At 42.4% G+C, this 13940-nt stretch overlaps 2 protein-coding genes across 3 annotated transcripts; both read left to right on the top strand.

The window, feature by feature from the left end:
- The first annotated feature begins 1060 nt into the window (after positions 1 to 1060).
- On the top strand, positions 1061 to 6989 carry lsm12a (LSM12 homolog a). 2 transcript variants are annotated; one of them, XM_030793485.1, is made up of 5 exons: positions 1061 to 1192; positions 4984 to 5117; positions 5926 to 6035; positions 6252 to 6378; positions 6882 to 6989. In XM_030793485.1, exons 1-5 carry the CDS (start codon positions 1066 to 1068, stop codon positions 6975 to 6977), a joined length of 594 nt encoding a protein of 197 aa, XP_030649345.1. In that variant the 5' UTR covers positions 1061 to 1065; the 3' UTR covers positions 6978 to 6989. The 2 variants fall into 2 exon arrangements, with proteins under 2 accessions (XP_030649345.1, XP_030649346.1); XM_030793486.1 differs by lacking the exon at positions 4984 to 5117 and having other exon boundaries at positions 1061 to 1152.
- A 4146-nt stretch (positions 6990 to 11135) lies between these two features.
- On the top strand, positions 11136 to 12910 carry LOC115829124 (slit homolog 2 protein). Its single transcript, XM_030793171.1, has 2 exons — positions 11136 to 11408; positions 12134 to 12910. The coding sequence occupies exons 1-2, from the start codon at positions 11136 to 11138 to the stop codon at positions 12908 to 12910; spliced, it is 1050 nt and encodes a 349-aa protein (XP_030649031.1).
- Positions 12911 to 13940: the final 1030 nt, after the last annotated feature.

Below are 13940 nucleotides of genomic sequence, written 5' to 3' on the forward strand. Positions count from 1 at the left end.
TCTTACGATCTGCAGTGTTTTAGAAAGGAATTCGGTTCAGTTTGATTATGTAACATTTGTACGTAATTGTTTTGGATGAGCTAAAGTAATTGTGAATTTGGTGATGTTTGTTCTGATCTATGACATTCATATTGCTTGGACAGTCAGACTGCACTCTGATCTTCAGATATTATTTACATATGCCAAGTGAATTTAACATTATCAATTTTACTGGTTGCAGTTCAGTGACAACAGGCTCCTGACATTGGAGTATGAGGAATCTATACAAACCTGTCAAATCACTGAATAAAAATAAAAATAATAATAAGTTGTTAAAAAATTGCACACATACAGAAGGTGCTGCATTTTCTCTCTGTTTTTTTTCTTATGTTGTTTGTTTTTTGAACAAAAAGGACATCAAACACAACATCCCTAGAAGGGTAATGTTACAATCATACAACTTAAGCTGTCCTGACACTGCTGTCCTTTGACATCATAGGAAGGACAGTGTTAAAGCGTTCAGCTTCTCAACGTCAAAGGGATAATATTCTCCAAACTCTTTGTGAAATGTGTATGGAATTTCCTCGTGATTAATCTAATGGAATGTAAACAGTTTTTGTGTGAAGTTCTCTCTCAAATATCAACATGCACAAATAGTATTATTGCAGCAACGTCTAAGGCAATAAATAGTCCTTTAAACCGAATCTGGTTTAAATTCGTAGAGCTAGCATTTATTGTGTCTTCAAATCTCCTTGGTTATGTTTTAGTAGATTTTTTTTTTCTTAATTGCCTTTAAAAGGGAAGCAGTTTGGCTAAATACTATTACAGGCAATATGGTAAATGCTCCCTGCAGTTATGTGTTGTAATTTGTTGTGAAATGATCGCTGGTTGACCAAACAAAACAAAAAAATCTTTGATGGGATGGTGTCTAAAAAAAACACATCTCTATCTCTTCTGACCCCCTAGCTCTGCCCTTCACCTAGTCCATTCATTCGCAGGGAACGCCCATCTTATATTCTCCGCCCTCTGATGATGCTATTACGTACGTTTACGTAACGCAGGCGCTCCGGTTTCCTGGCGGAGAAGATGGCGGCTCCTGGACCGGGGGAGTATTTCAGCATCGGGAGCCATGTCTCCTGCCTCACTTGCTTGGGGCAGCGTTTGCAAGGAGAGGTTGTTGCTTTTGACTACCAGTCCAAGATGCTGACTTTGAGTATCCTTTTGATATTTCATGCTGTCACTGAATCGATGGCCTCCATGGCTACAAGAGGCCTGTAGGTATGCCCACTTTGCCAAATAGAGATCCGCGCAAGCGTAGTTAAGATGCAGCTAGGTTGCTAGCAAGCTCTCAAACAAGACTTGTGAGTTCAAGACGCTCTTGAATATTGGTGATGGTCATTTGATCAAGTCCTGTTTGCACTCGCTCTGTCTCCGTTCCTGGAGTTTAGTTTATCTCACTTAACTACCATTACTTCTTACGTATCATACAGACCCTGCTATCATAACTTGGATGGGTCTCCAGCTAGCCCCGACGAGTGGCTAACTAGCCTAGCTTCACAGTGTAGCCAGGGGTAGTTCACCAGAAGCAATCTTAAGTAACCTGGTTTAGCTTGTTAGCACAGTAAGCTAGAATTGAACCTTTGTGGTCAGCAGCGTTAGGTCTGTCCTTGTAAGGCTCACTATCTGGCAGATGTGTTGGAGTCTTATTCCATTCTCATTTTTAGAAAGAAATTATTTTTAGTAGTCAGTGTTCAAAACAGTGCTGTTATCAAACTTTTGGATCGTTTGGCTTGAATGTGCAATCATGTTCCTAGCGCTAAAAAGCTATCAAATGTTTAGATGGTTAACGTAGGTTACTTTCTGTTCTTCAACCTACAGGGCTAGCTGGAAAGCTAGCTAAAATTAATTAATCAGACGCTCGTACATGGGCGACACTTACCATATCCAGTGCCCTCCTTTCTAAATGTTTTGTGTGCTGGCAAACAACTAAATTATTGGTATAAACGTAATGTTGACATTAGAGTAGGGTCATTGTGGCCGACTTGACAGTCTTCAGTTCAGCTTAACAGTTGCGTTGCGTCCCGTCAGGCTAGTTAGCGTGACTGACACAAGTTCAGGCATTTGACTTCATTTGCATGGAGAGTGTATTTTAGAGGGGTTTGGGGGAGGGGAGGGGTCGTCATAGGTGCAGTGTCATACGCTGTCTCCTGTCATACGCGCGCATATTCACTGTGGGTCTTGATGTAATGAGATGTATTTCTTCATTCTCCTCTCTTACGATGTATAGAGCAGTAACATCGAACAAGCAGCAAGCCTCTGCCAGTTCTCTCAGTCATTTTTACGCTCGTTGCCACCGAACGTTGATGAATTTTTGTTGTCCCACTGAGTGCACTTCTTATTAATTTAATGATAATCATTTTCAGGGTTGCTTTTCAATGGTTTCTTAGTAAAATGTTTAATAACAAGTACTAATTTATAGACAGTGTTTGCTGCTTGGTTAAGTGGGACCAGCTCGTTGACTTCTTTGGGTGTATGTTTTTCTTTGTCATTTTCAGACAGTTTATTTGATATCTCAGAATTGTAAAGTAAGTATAAATCATGGTTTACCCAAAATTTTTGTGACAGTTACCTCCTACCTTTCGGTTTGGATTTTGCCGAGGTTATCCAGGGTACGTTCAAGAAAACGTGAATGAGTTTGAATATGAGTGACTTTGAATTGTAATGAACCAAACACATTGTTTCATGTCTCCTGCAGCGTACAGGCTGTTTCCTGTGGCATTTAGAGCTGTTTGGTACTGTGGCTGTAACCCGCCCACTCAATCCTTCCTCATACGACGCGACAGAGGTTGTTAGACGTTGCTCACATCTGCAGACTGGACAATGTAAAGAATCTCATGTTGACTGTTTATGAAGTGGTTATTCACCAGAGCAGATTAAAGGGCCTTAGTATTCCAGTAGTAGCCCTAAACTGTTAACATATCATTTTGTCAAGCATCCGTGGAAACCAGGGCCTGATGTGTGTTCAGGTGAGCACAGAGATGTCAGATGTTTGCTTACTAGCGTCTCTGACTGAACTCATGCATTTATGCTGTCTCTGGTCAGGTAAGCAGGGGGAGAGAGAGAGAGAGAGAAAAATAGAAAGAAAGGGTTTGATTTGTCGCAGTGCTCCTTAGTGGATTTTCACATTTTCTTCTGTACTTGACTGCTTAATAAGTACTGATTTTACCCACGACGAAATTTACCGGCACCAGCTTGCATTGTCGAAAGTCACACCCAGGCTGATCAGATATAATGCATTTCAACAGTATTTCTTGTCTCTGATTCTTTTGTTAATCTCTGAAATGGAAGATGTGGAGCCAGTGTGGTTGAGGCTACGAGACCGTAACTACTAATGATTTGAGTTTCCATGGTAACGTGTGTGTGTGTGTGTGTGTGTGTCTGTTCCCTCAGGGCAGGCCCATTTTTGACCAGAAATCGGGCAGACTCATTTGAAGTTGCTCTGGACAAGAGCGCCTGTTGTGTATGAATATATGAAAATGTAATGTGAGGTTTTGTCTACTTAGTGATTGCATGGGCTAGAGACTGTTGTTCACAATTATTCACTGACTAGCAATAACCTGAAGAGTGTAACCTGAAGAGTGTAACCTGAACAGGAAATCCTAAGCATCACAGCGGTGAACAACGTGAAACTACAATTCAGCATGAAAATGAAAGACTTTGAATTGTAGGTTTTTGCCAGTGCTTGAACTAAACCGCAGGCTTTGTAATGGCACCCTTTTGGTGTAGGCTGTTCACATTCATTGTATCTTATCCCTAATGAACCGTTTTGCTTTAAAACTAGTAGGTGTCTGCGATGGGAGTCTGTGCTGTAGATGATATCATCATCATCATCATCATCATCATCAGGTGCCTGTTTGTGGAAAAGCGTTATGTCACGTTAATGAACCCTTTGACTTGTCCTGCTTATTTTAGAACTGTTTACAGGTGATCCTATGTCTCTGGAATCCACTTCCAAGCAGCTAACCATTCCAGTCCAAACAGATGAACCTTCTGGCCTGTGTGGCAATGTAATGTTTCCTTGGCTTTTGGCCCCAAGTAACATTACTGGTAAACTCAGTATATGAAGGCTAACATTATTACACTATCGTAGCTGTACACATTATTTGTGGACAGCTCTTTTGGATGGATTTGATTCTTGTCTTATCACTTATATGTGGTTGTCAGACTGTAATGAAATAAGTATCTGTCATGTAACAATAGCGAAACAGTTTGGGCCCTCTAAAGTTACATTTTATTATGAAGTACATGGACAAATTGTACATTATGCTGAGGTTAACTGTAGTTAAAACAGTAGTTGGGCACCTTTGCCCCTTTGTTTGGAGACATTTGGCAGCATTTCACAGATTGTCCCAGAATTCCTCTGTGAGGAAGTGACACGTGCTTTTGCGAACGTTGCCGTCCACGGGTTCACTGCCGTCGTCTTCTCTCTCCGGGTCCAGTTTTTTTTAAACCCGTCTCTCGCTGAATTCAGAGGATTATAGATCTAGCGGCTCATTGTAATGCTGGCAGCCGGCTACTCACAGGCAGTACCACAGAGGCCTGGACACTGTTTCCGTGGTTACGGCCAAGCATGTCACAAGATTCTTGAGGTCGGCCAGTCCGCCCTGGTAGTGAACTTGAAAAGCATAGGATTTGATTGGAGGAATGTCACACCCTTTGTTAGACTTTCAGATTACGTTTGTTCCTCTTTTTGAGTGTTTTTGTACCCGCGTGAAATCCCAGTATGTAGTTTGTTCCGTGCGGCAACTCGTACTTAAGAATTTCTGCAAAAACGTGCTATTTGCATGTAACGACCTTAGCAAAAAGAAAGATCAGAGCACTTTTTCCAAAGCCTCACATAAATTGACAGAAATGCCTCTACCCATCTGTCTGTCTGTCTGCTTACACACACACACACACACACACATAAACATCTGGTTTCCTTGACTGCCTGCTCTCTCTCAGAATGCCCCTCCTCCAGTGGAAAGTCCAATCTCAACGATTTGATTCTGATCAACTTAGCCTATGTGTCCGACGTGGACATCATCACTGACCGCACTGAAACCCCACCTCCTCTAGCATCTCTGAATGTTAACAAGGTAAGCACAGTCCAAACCCTGCAGTCCCATCTCACACCCCCCCCCCCTTTGTTAACCACCCTACTGAACAGGAATGGCCTCACTGTCCACAGGCATCCAAATCAGAAACCTGGACACAGCCTAATGCGTCACACCTACCGCTGTTCTTTTCTAAACTGTCCAAATGTATCATCGGACAACACTCTTGGAAAAGAAAAGAGGCCGTGAATCACTTATTAGTGGCTGTTACTTTTGTAACAGGATTAAAGTACGTTTCTTTCTTCACTAAACTGGTGAACTACACCATGGCATGGGGAAACGGCAAAACGTTTTGTTTGATCTGTTGAAACCAGTAAAACTGTACACTGGAAGAGCACGATCCGTCTTGAAAGGTACCAGCCATCGTATTCATACTGATGATCAGATTCAGAGGAGTGACCCAGACACCCGGAGCGGAACCCGACCTAACCGACTCTGGGATCCCCTGGCTCTTTAATCTGTGTTTGATGGCTCCAGCGAACCAGTCCTGCGCCTCTCTTGAAGATGTGCCGTTTGAATCCCTGGCCGATTATGAATCCGTGCCGGTTCAGATCTGTGTGTCGTTCAAAGAAAAACAAAAACCTGTGTCCATCACTAATGCGTTTTGAAGGGCAGCCTTGTCTGTCCGACGTGTACACTTTCAAAATTAAAAGATGATTTGGACTTTCGGCCCTGTTCGCCACAGCACTCGCTTTGTCTCACGGTAATGGGACGTTACAGTGGTGTTTTAAGATCATTGAGTCAGACTCTTCTAATTCTAAAGCTTTTTTTTTTTAAATGCCTTCCGCAGCTTGCTAACAGAGCGCGAACAGAAAAAGAGGATAAGTTATCCCAAGCGTATGCAATTAGTGCGGGGGTCTCCGTAGAAGGCCAGCAGCTGTTCCAGACCATACACAAGACGTAAGTCCAGCGTCCTCTTCTAACGCTCCATACCATAGAACAGTTACATTTATGTACTCGCTACATCTTTGTGAAAAGATCTGTTTATGGGTCGCCAAGATCAGTTTACCCATTGCTCGTGCGATGACGCGTTATCCATTCCCCGCGTGTGAACGTGATGGAAGCCCGCCTTTAGCTCCCTTCATTTCCGCTTATGGTTTTATTGTGTGTCCACAGCATCAAAGACTGCAAGTGGCAAGAGAAGAACATCATTGTGATGGATGACGTTGTCATCAGCCCGCCCTATCAGGTGGACAACTGCAAAGGCAAGGAGGGTAGCGCTTTAAGCCACGTACGCAAAATAGTAAGTAATCACACATCATGACTTTGTTTTTTTTGGGGGGGGGGGGGTAATATGTCGTTTGAATCATGCAAACTTGAAATGTTTCGGACTGAAGCACTGTTTGAACGCTGACTGCTGTTTCGAAGGGTTTAAAGTCAGAGCAAGCTCTGCAGTTCTGGTGTGAATGAAACTTTAATGCGACGCATAAAATTTTAAAGAAACCCCGTAGTAACCTACAAATCACTGTCGCCGGTCAACCAAAATGTGTCATCAAACCGCCTCCGCGACAGAATTAGAGTAAAACTTTAAACCGTGTCAACAGAATATGTGTTTCGTCATTAGCTCCACACTGAAGATAAATCTGTAATATGTGTGTCTACATAACCACATGGATGAACATTTCAAGTGCACGACCATCCAGTTACATAATAGTCCCACAAAACATAGCAGAGACAAACTGTAAATATAAAAAAAAATAAAAAAACCTCTAACAAGTCCCCTAACGACGTTTGTATGTCTTGCAGGTCGAGAAACATTTTCGAGATGTGGAGAGCCAGAAGTCCACGCAGCCACGTTCACAAGCACAGCAAACACAGAAGGACTCCACTTTATCGTCATGAGGCGAGGGGAAGGGGGGGGGGGGGGGGCTTGGGAGGGGTTGGCTGGTACCGGCTCAGGGGGAAGACCACAAAGGCAAAGGCAGTTTTGGGGGTGTTTTTTTGTTTGTTTATTTGTTTGTTTGTTTTTTTTCCTCCTTCCCCCCCCCCCCCCCCCCTTTTTTTTTTATCCGCCGACTGACGGATCGGCGTAACAGCATTCAACGCTGTAAAGCTGTGAGCAGAGCCACTGTCCTCGAAATCTTGGAGAAAAACCATGACACCTAATGAAAACGGAAGGCGCGGTCTAATCCCTCGTCGTTTCTTTTAAAAAGTGAATTTAATGAAAAGAATTCGTTAATCTGCCCTTCGAACTGCCCACCCACCCACCCACAGTCGCTTGGCGACAGTTTCTGAAGTCTCTTTCGTCTCCCTCTTCATCGCCATCAAAGCCCTGCTCCTTGGCGTCCTCTACGTTCTGAAGCAAAGTACGAGCAAAGTTGGTCACCATAGCCTCATCTCTTGTGTCTGTCGTCCTTTTTCTTTGGTTTTTTTTTTTTTGAGAAAGATGGGTATTTTTTAAACAAAGAATAGTATTCTAACTGGATTACTGTAACTTTTAGGAGCCTTTTTGGAAGGTATGAGGTGTTTTTTTTTTTTTTTTTTTGAAGTATTCAACGATAGCAATGCTGTTGTATGTTACATATAGGTGGATTAATGAATTGGACATGAAATCGCACTTGGAAATGACAGGTCAGAAGAGGGGGTTTCTATGGCGTGTTGCAATTTATTGGAAAAAAAAATTCTACCTTCTCCAATTGGGATTTAGATTTTTTTTATGGTGTAAACATCTTTCTGGTACATTGTATGAAAGTTGTTGTTGGGGTTTTTTTTTTCCCCCCTTATAAACATTCTTACATTTTGGCCCTATGATTTGGTCACAGATTTGGACGACAGCTGTGTACCCTGGAGTATTTTAAGTGTACCTTCAGTTTACATTAGGAAGGTCCTGAGTGATTTTTGCATGGGGTATATTCTGCTTTCGTGACAGGTGAAAATGTGTGGTAGGTGGGGGGAGGAGAAGGGGGAGGGGGGAGGGCAGGACATACAAAAGCCAACTCGTGATGGTTCTTTTTCAAAAATGATTCTCTTCCATAGTGGTTCCTAAATCTTACCATTTTTTGTCAATACCTCTTCCATAAATGGGACCACTTTTTGTGAAACACAATTTTGTTGAAACTTTTTACGCCTCTGCCCTGACATTGTGCGACCCCCCCCCCCCCTCCCCAAGTGAGCAACTCGCTTGAACCGATGCATTCCCTCCTATTCCCACGACAGAAATTTCGAGAGAAATGCGTCAACTTAAGCCAATTCGTATCGCGTTCATCTCTCGCGACAGGACCGGTCTCCTTTATGTGTGGGATATACTTTGTAATCACTTTTTTTTTTTTTTTTTTTTGGAAAGAGAAAATGTGATTAAGAGATATCTTGCCATGTTTTGAGACTGGGATGGGGGGGGGGGGGGGAAGTGGTACCGGTGACTAGAGACCTGAACCCTCTCTGTCCCAGCCTCATGTTAACCTTGTAGCCCGATGGAGGCTCTATCGGTGAGGTCAATTCTGTGACGGGCATCCACGTTGTATACCAGTTGACCTCACTGCGGTGAACAAGGCTGCCGTTGCCTAGGTTTCTTTCCCAGTATTTTATTTTTATTTTTAAATAGTAACATGGAAAATAAAAAAAAAAGAGAAAAAAAATCATTTTAAACGTTTGAAGATGCGTTTGTTCTTCTCTCTCTCTCTCTCTCTCTCTCTGTGTGTCAGTGTGTGTGTGTGTGTGTGTGCACGCACTCCATGATAAAAAAAGAAAACTCTGAAAAAGATAGACAGACGAAGTGTACTGTAACAGACCTCATCTGTGAAGATTTTGTACTGTGAATACGTTAAGTAATTAGGTGTATTTACCTCATAATTTTACCTTTGTTGCACCTTCCGAAAAATAGAATCGTGAATAAAGAATTTTTCTGACAAAGGGACTGAATATACCAATACATCACAGGTATTACGTACAATTTTATGTGTGGTTGCTGCGTATTGTGTCCAACTGGACAAGCCACGTTAAACGCACGTATGAAAGTCAAGTTAACACGCACGAAATTTAAGAGCCAATTGGAGACCATGGATTAAAATGTATCACTTAAAAAATAATCTCATTGATGTGATGGAATGAAAAGGGTAGTTTCTTATCATCTGTGTCTGATTTGTTTCCGATTAATTAACTCAGCATCATGTCCGGGAACGAGGCTACAATCACATCAGCAGATGGCCATGTGCCGCGTGGACGTTATTGGAAACAGTTGTAACCTGTTTCCTGTAAATTGTGTTCTGTCAGTAAGTCTTAATGTCGTACTACAGTTTGATGATATTTTATGAGTTTTATTCCCCAGACACGCTGCAGTCAAGTGAATAGCTGATTCACTAAATAATTACTGGGGAGTTTTTCTATTGTTTGCGCAGAAAGGACGATATCTTACTCAACGTGACCTTTTATCCATTATTTAAACAGACATGGTCTCGCGTTTCACCCCGCGGCCCAGCTGACACCTAAGATATGTCATATTAGATCAGCCCCTTTGCTAAGGTACCTCTTCTCCCGAGTTGTGAATGGACCAATCCAAAAACTATTTGATCGAAAAACAACTTGTAATATTTAACGGGAAAGCCTTAATTTTATCGGAAAGGTAAGTGCATTAGCACTGGCCCTCAAGCATAAATATAATGTAATCTGGATGTTACACTATTGTCCGCTGTATTTCAGTCCTGTTGTGTGGGACACATTTCATTCCAGATGTTTTGTTTTGACAAGGACTCTCCGGAAAATGAAGTTAGGTCAGCAATTTATTGTTATATAACAGATTTAAAACGGACTTTTTGGAACAGATGGTGATGTATCAGTAGTTTTAATTTAAGTTAAAAAACGCACCTAGATCAAAATTTATCAACATGAGAGTGAAAAAAAACGTTGAGACCTTTGCTCAAAATGTATATGACGTCGGTGATGGTTAAAAAAAAATATTTGAGTATGTAGTTCAGACCAGCTGCAGAGAGGAGATTACTGGATTATGGACATTCTGAGAGAGAGAGAGAGGAGGATGGAGTCGGAGAATAGAGCGTAAGGATTAGGGGATGATGTGTTGCGCAGAGAAACGTAATGATGCGCTTGGACAGTCAGGAACTTATCATGGGGACTTAAAGGTAGTGACAACAACGTTATGGTCGTCAGCATAACGCTTGGCTGCCTAAGTGTGAAGAACTCTGAAAAATCGTTGAGACCTCAATAATGCTTTGTCCAATATGTCAAATGGAAATACCAGGGAGTGTGCCATTGTCTGGACTGTACACTGCCCAAACCTTTGAAGGGACGCAGTGAGTTTTTATTTATTTATTTATTTGTTTATTTAAAATATGATATATTTTTTCGTAAAAGTTGCGTCTGAAACTCTTGATAAAAGTATGATCTTATACATTGTAAAGCATTGTATCCAAATATTATACGACTTGCAAAACAGGTTTCAGCGACAACAGCTAACATATTCAAGATGGTTAACTGTTTTGATCCACTTACAATTTATTTGGCACAGACAAAAAATGTTTATGTTGAAGCCTTAGTAATTCAGTTTTCAACCAGTCCACACAATAAAAATGAAATTGTGATGTTCTAAAACGACTCCGCGTGTAGCTGATATTACTTCTTTTAAAAAGAATTGTCAGATGTTGGCCTTAATTTTATGGTGAACTAAATATTAAAATTCTGTCTATTAAAAAACTATCATGCCACAATGATCTACCTGAGACCAGAGTCCTGAGTTTATATCGGCAGTCCTTTCTGGTAAAACAGAGCTGAAACTAACGGTAACGCTGTCTGACAAGCAAACTGGGACTATGCAGTGAGCTCCTCTTTGTTGGTTAATCTGCTAATCTGTTTAATGTTATGATTTTTCAACTCTCAGCCTTGAACTGATGTCCTCTAACGATTGCAGGCACTTTGAACATCGGAGGTGTAATGAATCCATGCATCAGTGACTACCATTTTCCACGGACCGTCTTTGTGGCAAAAGAGTACTTCACAGGATCAAATTAGAAGTGATTCATGGTGAAAAATCACTACTGTGTTATAGAAAACATGTTGGCTGTTGCTTTGCTGCTTGTGATGTTGTCTCCAGTGAGGGGTTCCAGGCTTTGCACACACCATTGCCAGTGCTTCGAGCACTCTGACCTTGTGGACTGCCGTGCAAGGGGTTTTGTGAGTGTGCCGCATGGCCTCCCCCATGGAACCTGGCTCCTGGACCTGGGAGGAAACACACTTACGGAAATTCGGAGCCGTGCTTTTGCGGGTCTGTGGTCTTTGCGCATCCTGGTGCTGTCTGAGAGTGGGATCAAACGGATAGATACACAGGTAGGCCTTGGTTGTCCTCACTAGCATGAGTGTTTCCTAGGCATGGTCAGTGGTCGATTTGAGGGGGGATGCTATCCCCACTGTTAGCAAAATTATCAAAATGCTTCCCCCTTGTTAACCTGCCATCCCCCCTCTCCATCCCCTAGCAGTAGAGACAGTGTAGGGGCAAAGGGGTTGTTCAGTTGAATATGTCAGTCTAGTCTGCCTAACTCATTGATCTTTTATCTGAGGTTTGTGCAAGTTAGAATCTATGGCCCCAACCAAAATGCATTCCCCTTATTAACCTGCCATTCACTGGGCCATCCCCCATGTTAAAAAATACCAAATCAACTACTGGACACAGTGGTGACCTTTAGTGAAATGACAAAAGAATAGAACTGTTGTATACTAATATCTGTTAATGCCTTTGAAAATTCTAAATGGTTTTAGTATATGGATGGTGGCATCCTTTGAATATTAAGCTTATTCTTCATCTGTTTACTCTGATATCGACAATAACTAACATCTTTTTACATAGCTGTCTTATATTTGCTTGTTTAATGTTGCTTTAGGCGACTATCTGATTAGAGAGATTTGTTCTGCAGTGGATTATTTTTTTTATGCTTAAATGTAGATAATGATCCTAATGAAATTCAAATTCTACAGACACATCATGAGTATCGGGATGTGGTCTGTTGTTATGATTGTTTGTTTGAATGTCAAAGAGCATCCTTGTCTTCCCTTAGGCTTTCTTCTCTCTCACCTTCCTGGAGAAGCTGGACATGAGCCGTAACGAGATAAGCCAGCTCCCGCCTGATTTCTCAGAGAGCCTGGCCTCTGTGCGGGAGCTGCGGCTGGACCACAACACCCTGGAGGTACTAAGGCCACCCTGCCTGGAGAGCCTGGAGAGCCTGGAGAAGTTGGACCTCAGCTACAACCGAATCGAGGCTCTGGAGCATGGCTCTTTTCGCGGTCTGTCCCGCCTTCGACACCTCTACCTGCAGGGCAACCACATCCGGGCCTTGCACGAGAGATCGTTACCTATGCTCCCAGGCTTGGAAGTGTTGCTGCTGGGCCACAATAACATCACACGCGTTGAAGGTAATGCGCTGGCTTCACTACACAGCCTTTCGCTCCTGGGTCTGGAGGGGAACCAGCTGCGGCGACTTAAGTTCAAGACCTTCCTCGGCCTGCACACAAGTGGAACCCACCTGCAGCTAGCTGGCAACCCCTGGAGCTGCGATTGTGACCTGCATCGTGTCTTCAGCAAACTGCTGAGCGTTAGGCACCTGCACGTGGACGACTACCGTAACGTGACTTGCCACGAGCCCAAGCAGCTGGCCGGGGCCTCTCTTGCATGGGTGGACAGCCAGCTGTGCATTGCTGAGACCGTCACCGTGTTGGTCATCACCATCACTGTGCTTGTGACCGTCTTCTCCGCGCTGATAATGGCCGAACGCAATCGAAAGAAGAAAAAGGCAAAGGGCTGGGCTCAGTGTGAGGCAGAGGATCAGGAAAAATAACTTTGATATCATTCAGACAATTCCTGCCTCTTGGGATCTCCCAGACCCAATTTTTTTTGCTCAAGACTGTCTGCCTAAAGACACGTTCAAAAAAAATGGGGTCTCTTTGCGTGACTGCTTTGAACTATAAGTAGCTTTCTTGTGACTCTGTTTAAGCAGACACAATCTTGTTAAAACACCTTTCTTATGCACTTCCTCTCAGTATACAGTGACATGGACCACATTTAAGAGATTGAAAAGGGGAAAGATGTCTGTGAAACAGTCTCAAGGAATAGTGTATCGGTGTGTAAAGGCCTGGATCAGTTTTCTTCTCGTGTCTTCAGCCAACTATTTCAAGCAATAGACCTCTCTGACCCTTCGACAAGCTCAAGTAACTCAAGTGATCGTTACGCTTCCCGGGCTCATTTAACCCTTTCAGTGACATTATTCCCCATTGGGTCCTGGCTTGTTGTCGTAATAAGAAAGAGTGGAAGAAATCCAATACCATTGAATGTCTGACTCTATGACACAGACTACATTTTCTTCAAACAGATAGGGCATTCTCTGCCTATATAATTATTTCACTCTAAAGGAGATATAACAGGTGACTACTGTTCTTGTGAGTGGTGACCCTGTCAACATCATACATTTGTTTGATTTAAATGGATAGCTCAGTATACTTTTAGTATCTGAACAATAGTGTGTTTTCTCTTTCATCTGAATCCTCTTGGTTCAGTACACTATTTGGTACAAAAATAACCTACGGCTTTATTTAATAGAGTATACTTAGACCTAAGGAGACTTCCAGACTCGATAACCAATATTTTTTTGGCTGAATAAAATGTATTTGTGCTATAGGTGCAAAGCTCCATACACTGTATCTTTTAAGAGGGAAGGTTGACCACTCTCATGAGTACTAAATATAAGTATGTGCAGCGGCAGTGAACGTATAAAGGTTAAACTTGTTGTAACAGGCTCTGATCCATTTACATCTATCTGTACAACATACCTGTAAAGAAAAAATGACTCATATGTGGCTTATGTATGCACT

Source organism: Chanos chanos, chromosome 16, assembly GCF_902362185.1.
Source record: "Chanos chanos chromosome 16, fChaCha1.1, whole genome shotgun sequence".
Classification (NCBI taxonomy): Eukaryota; Metazoa; Chordata; class Actinopteri; order Gonorynchiformes; family Chanidae; genus Chanos; species Chanos chanos.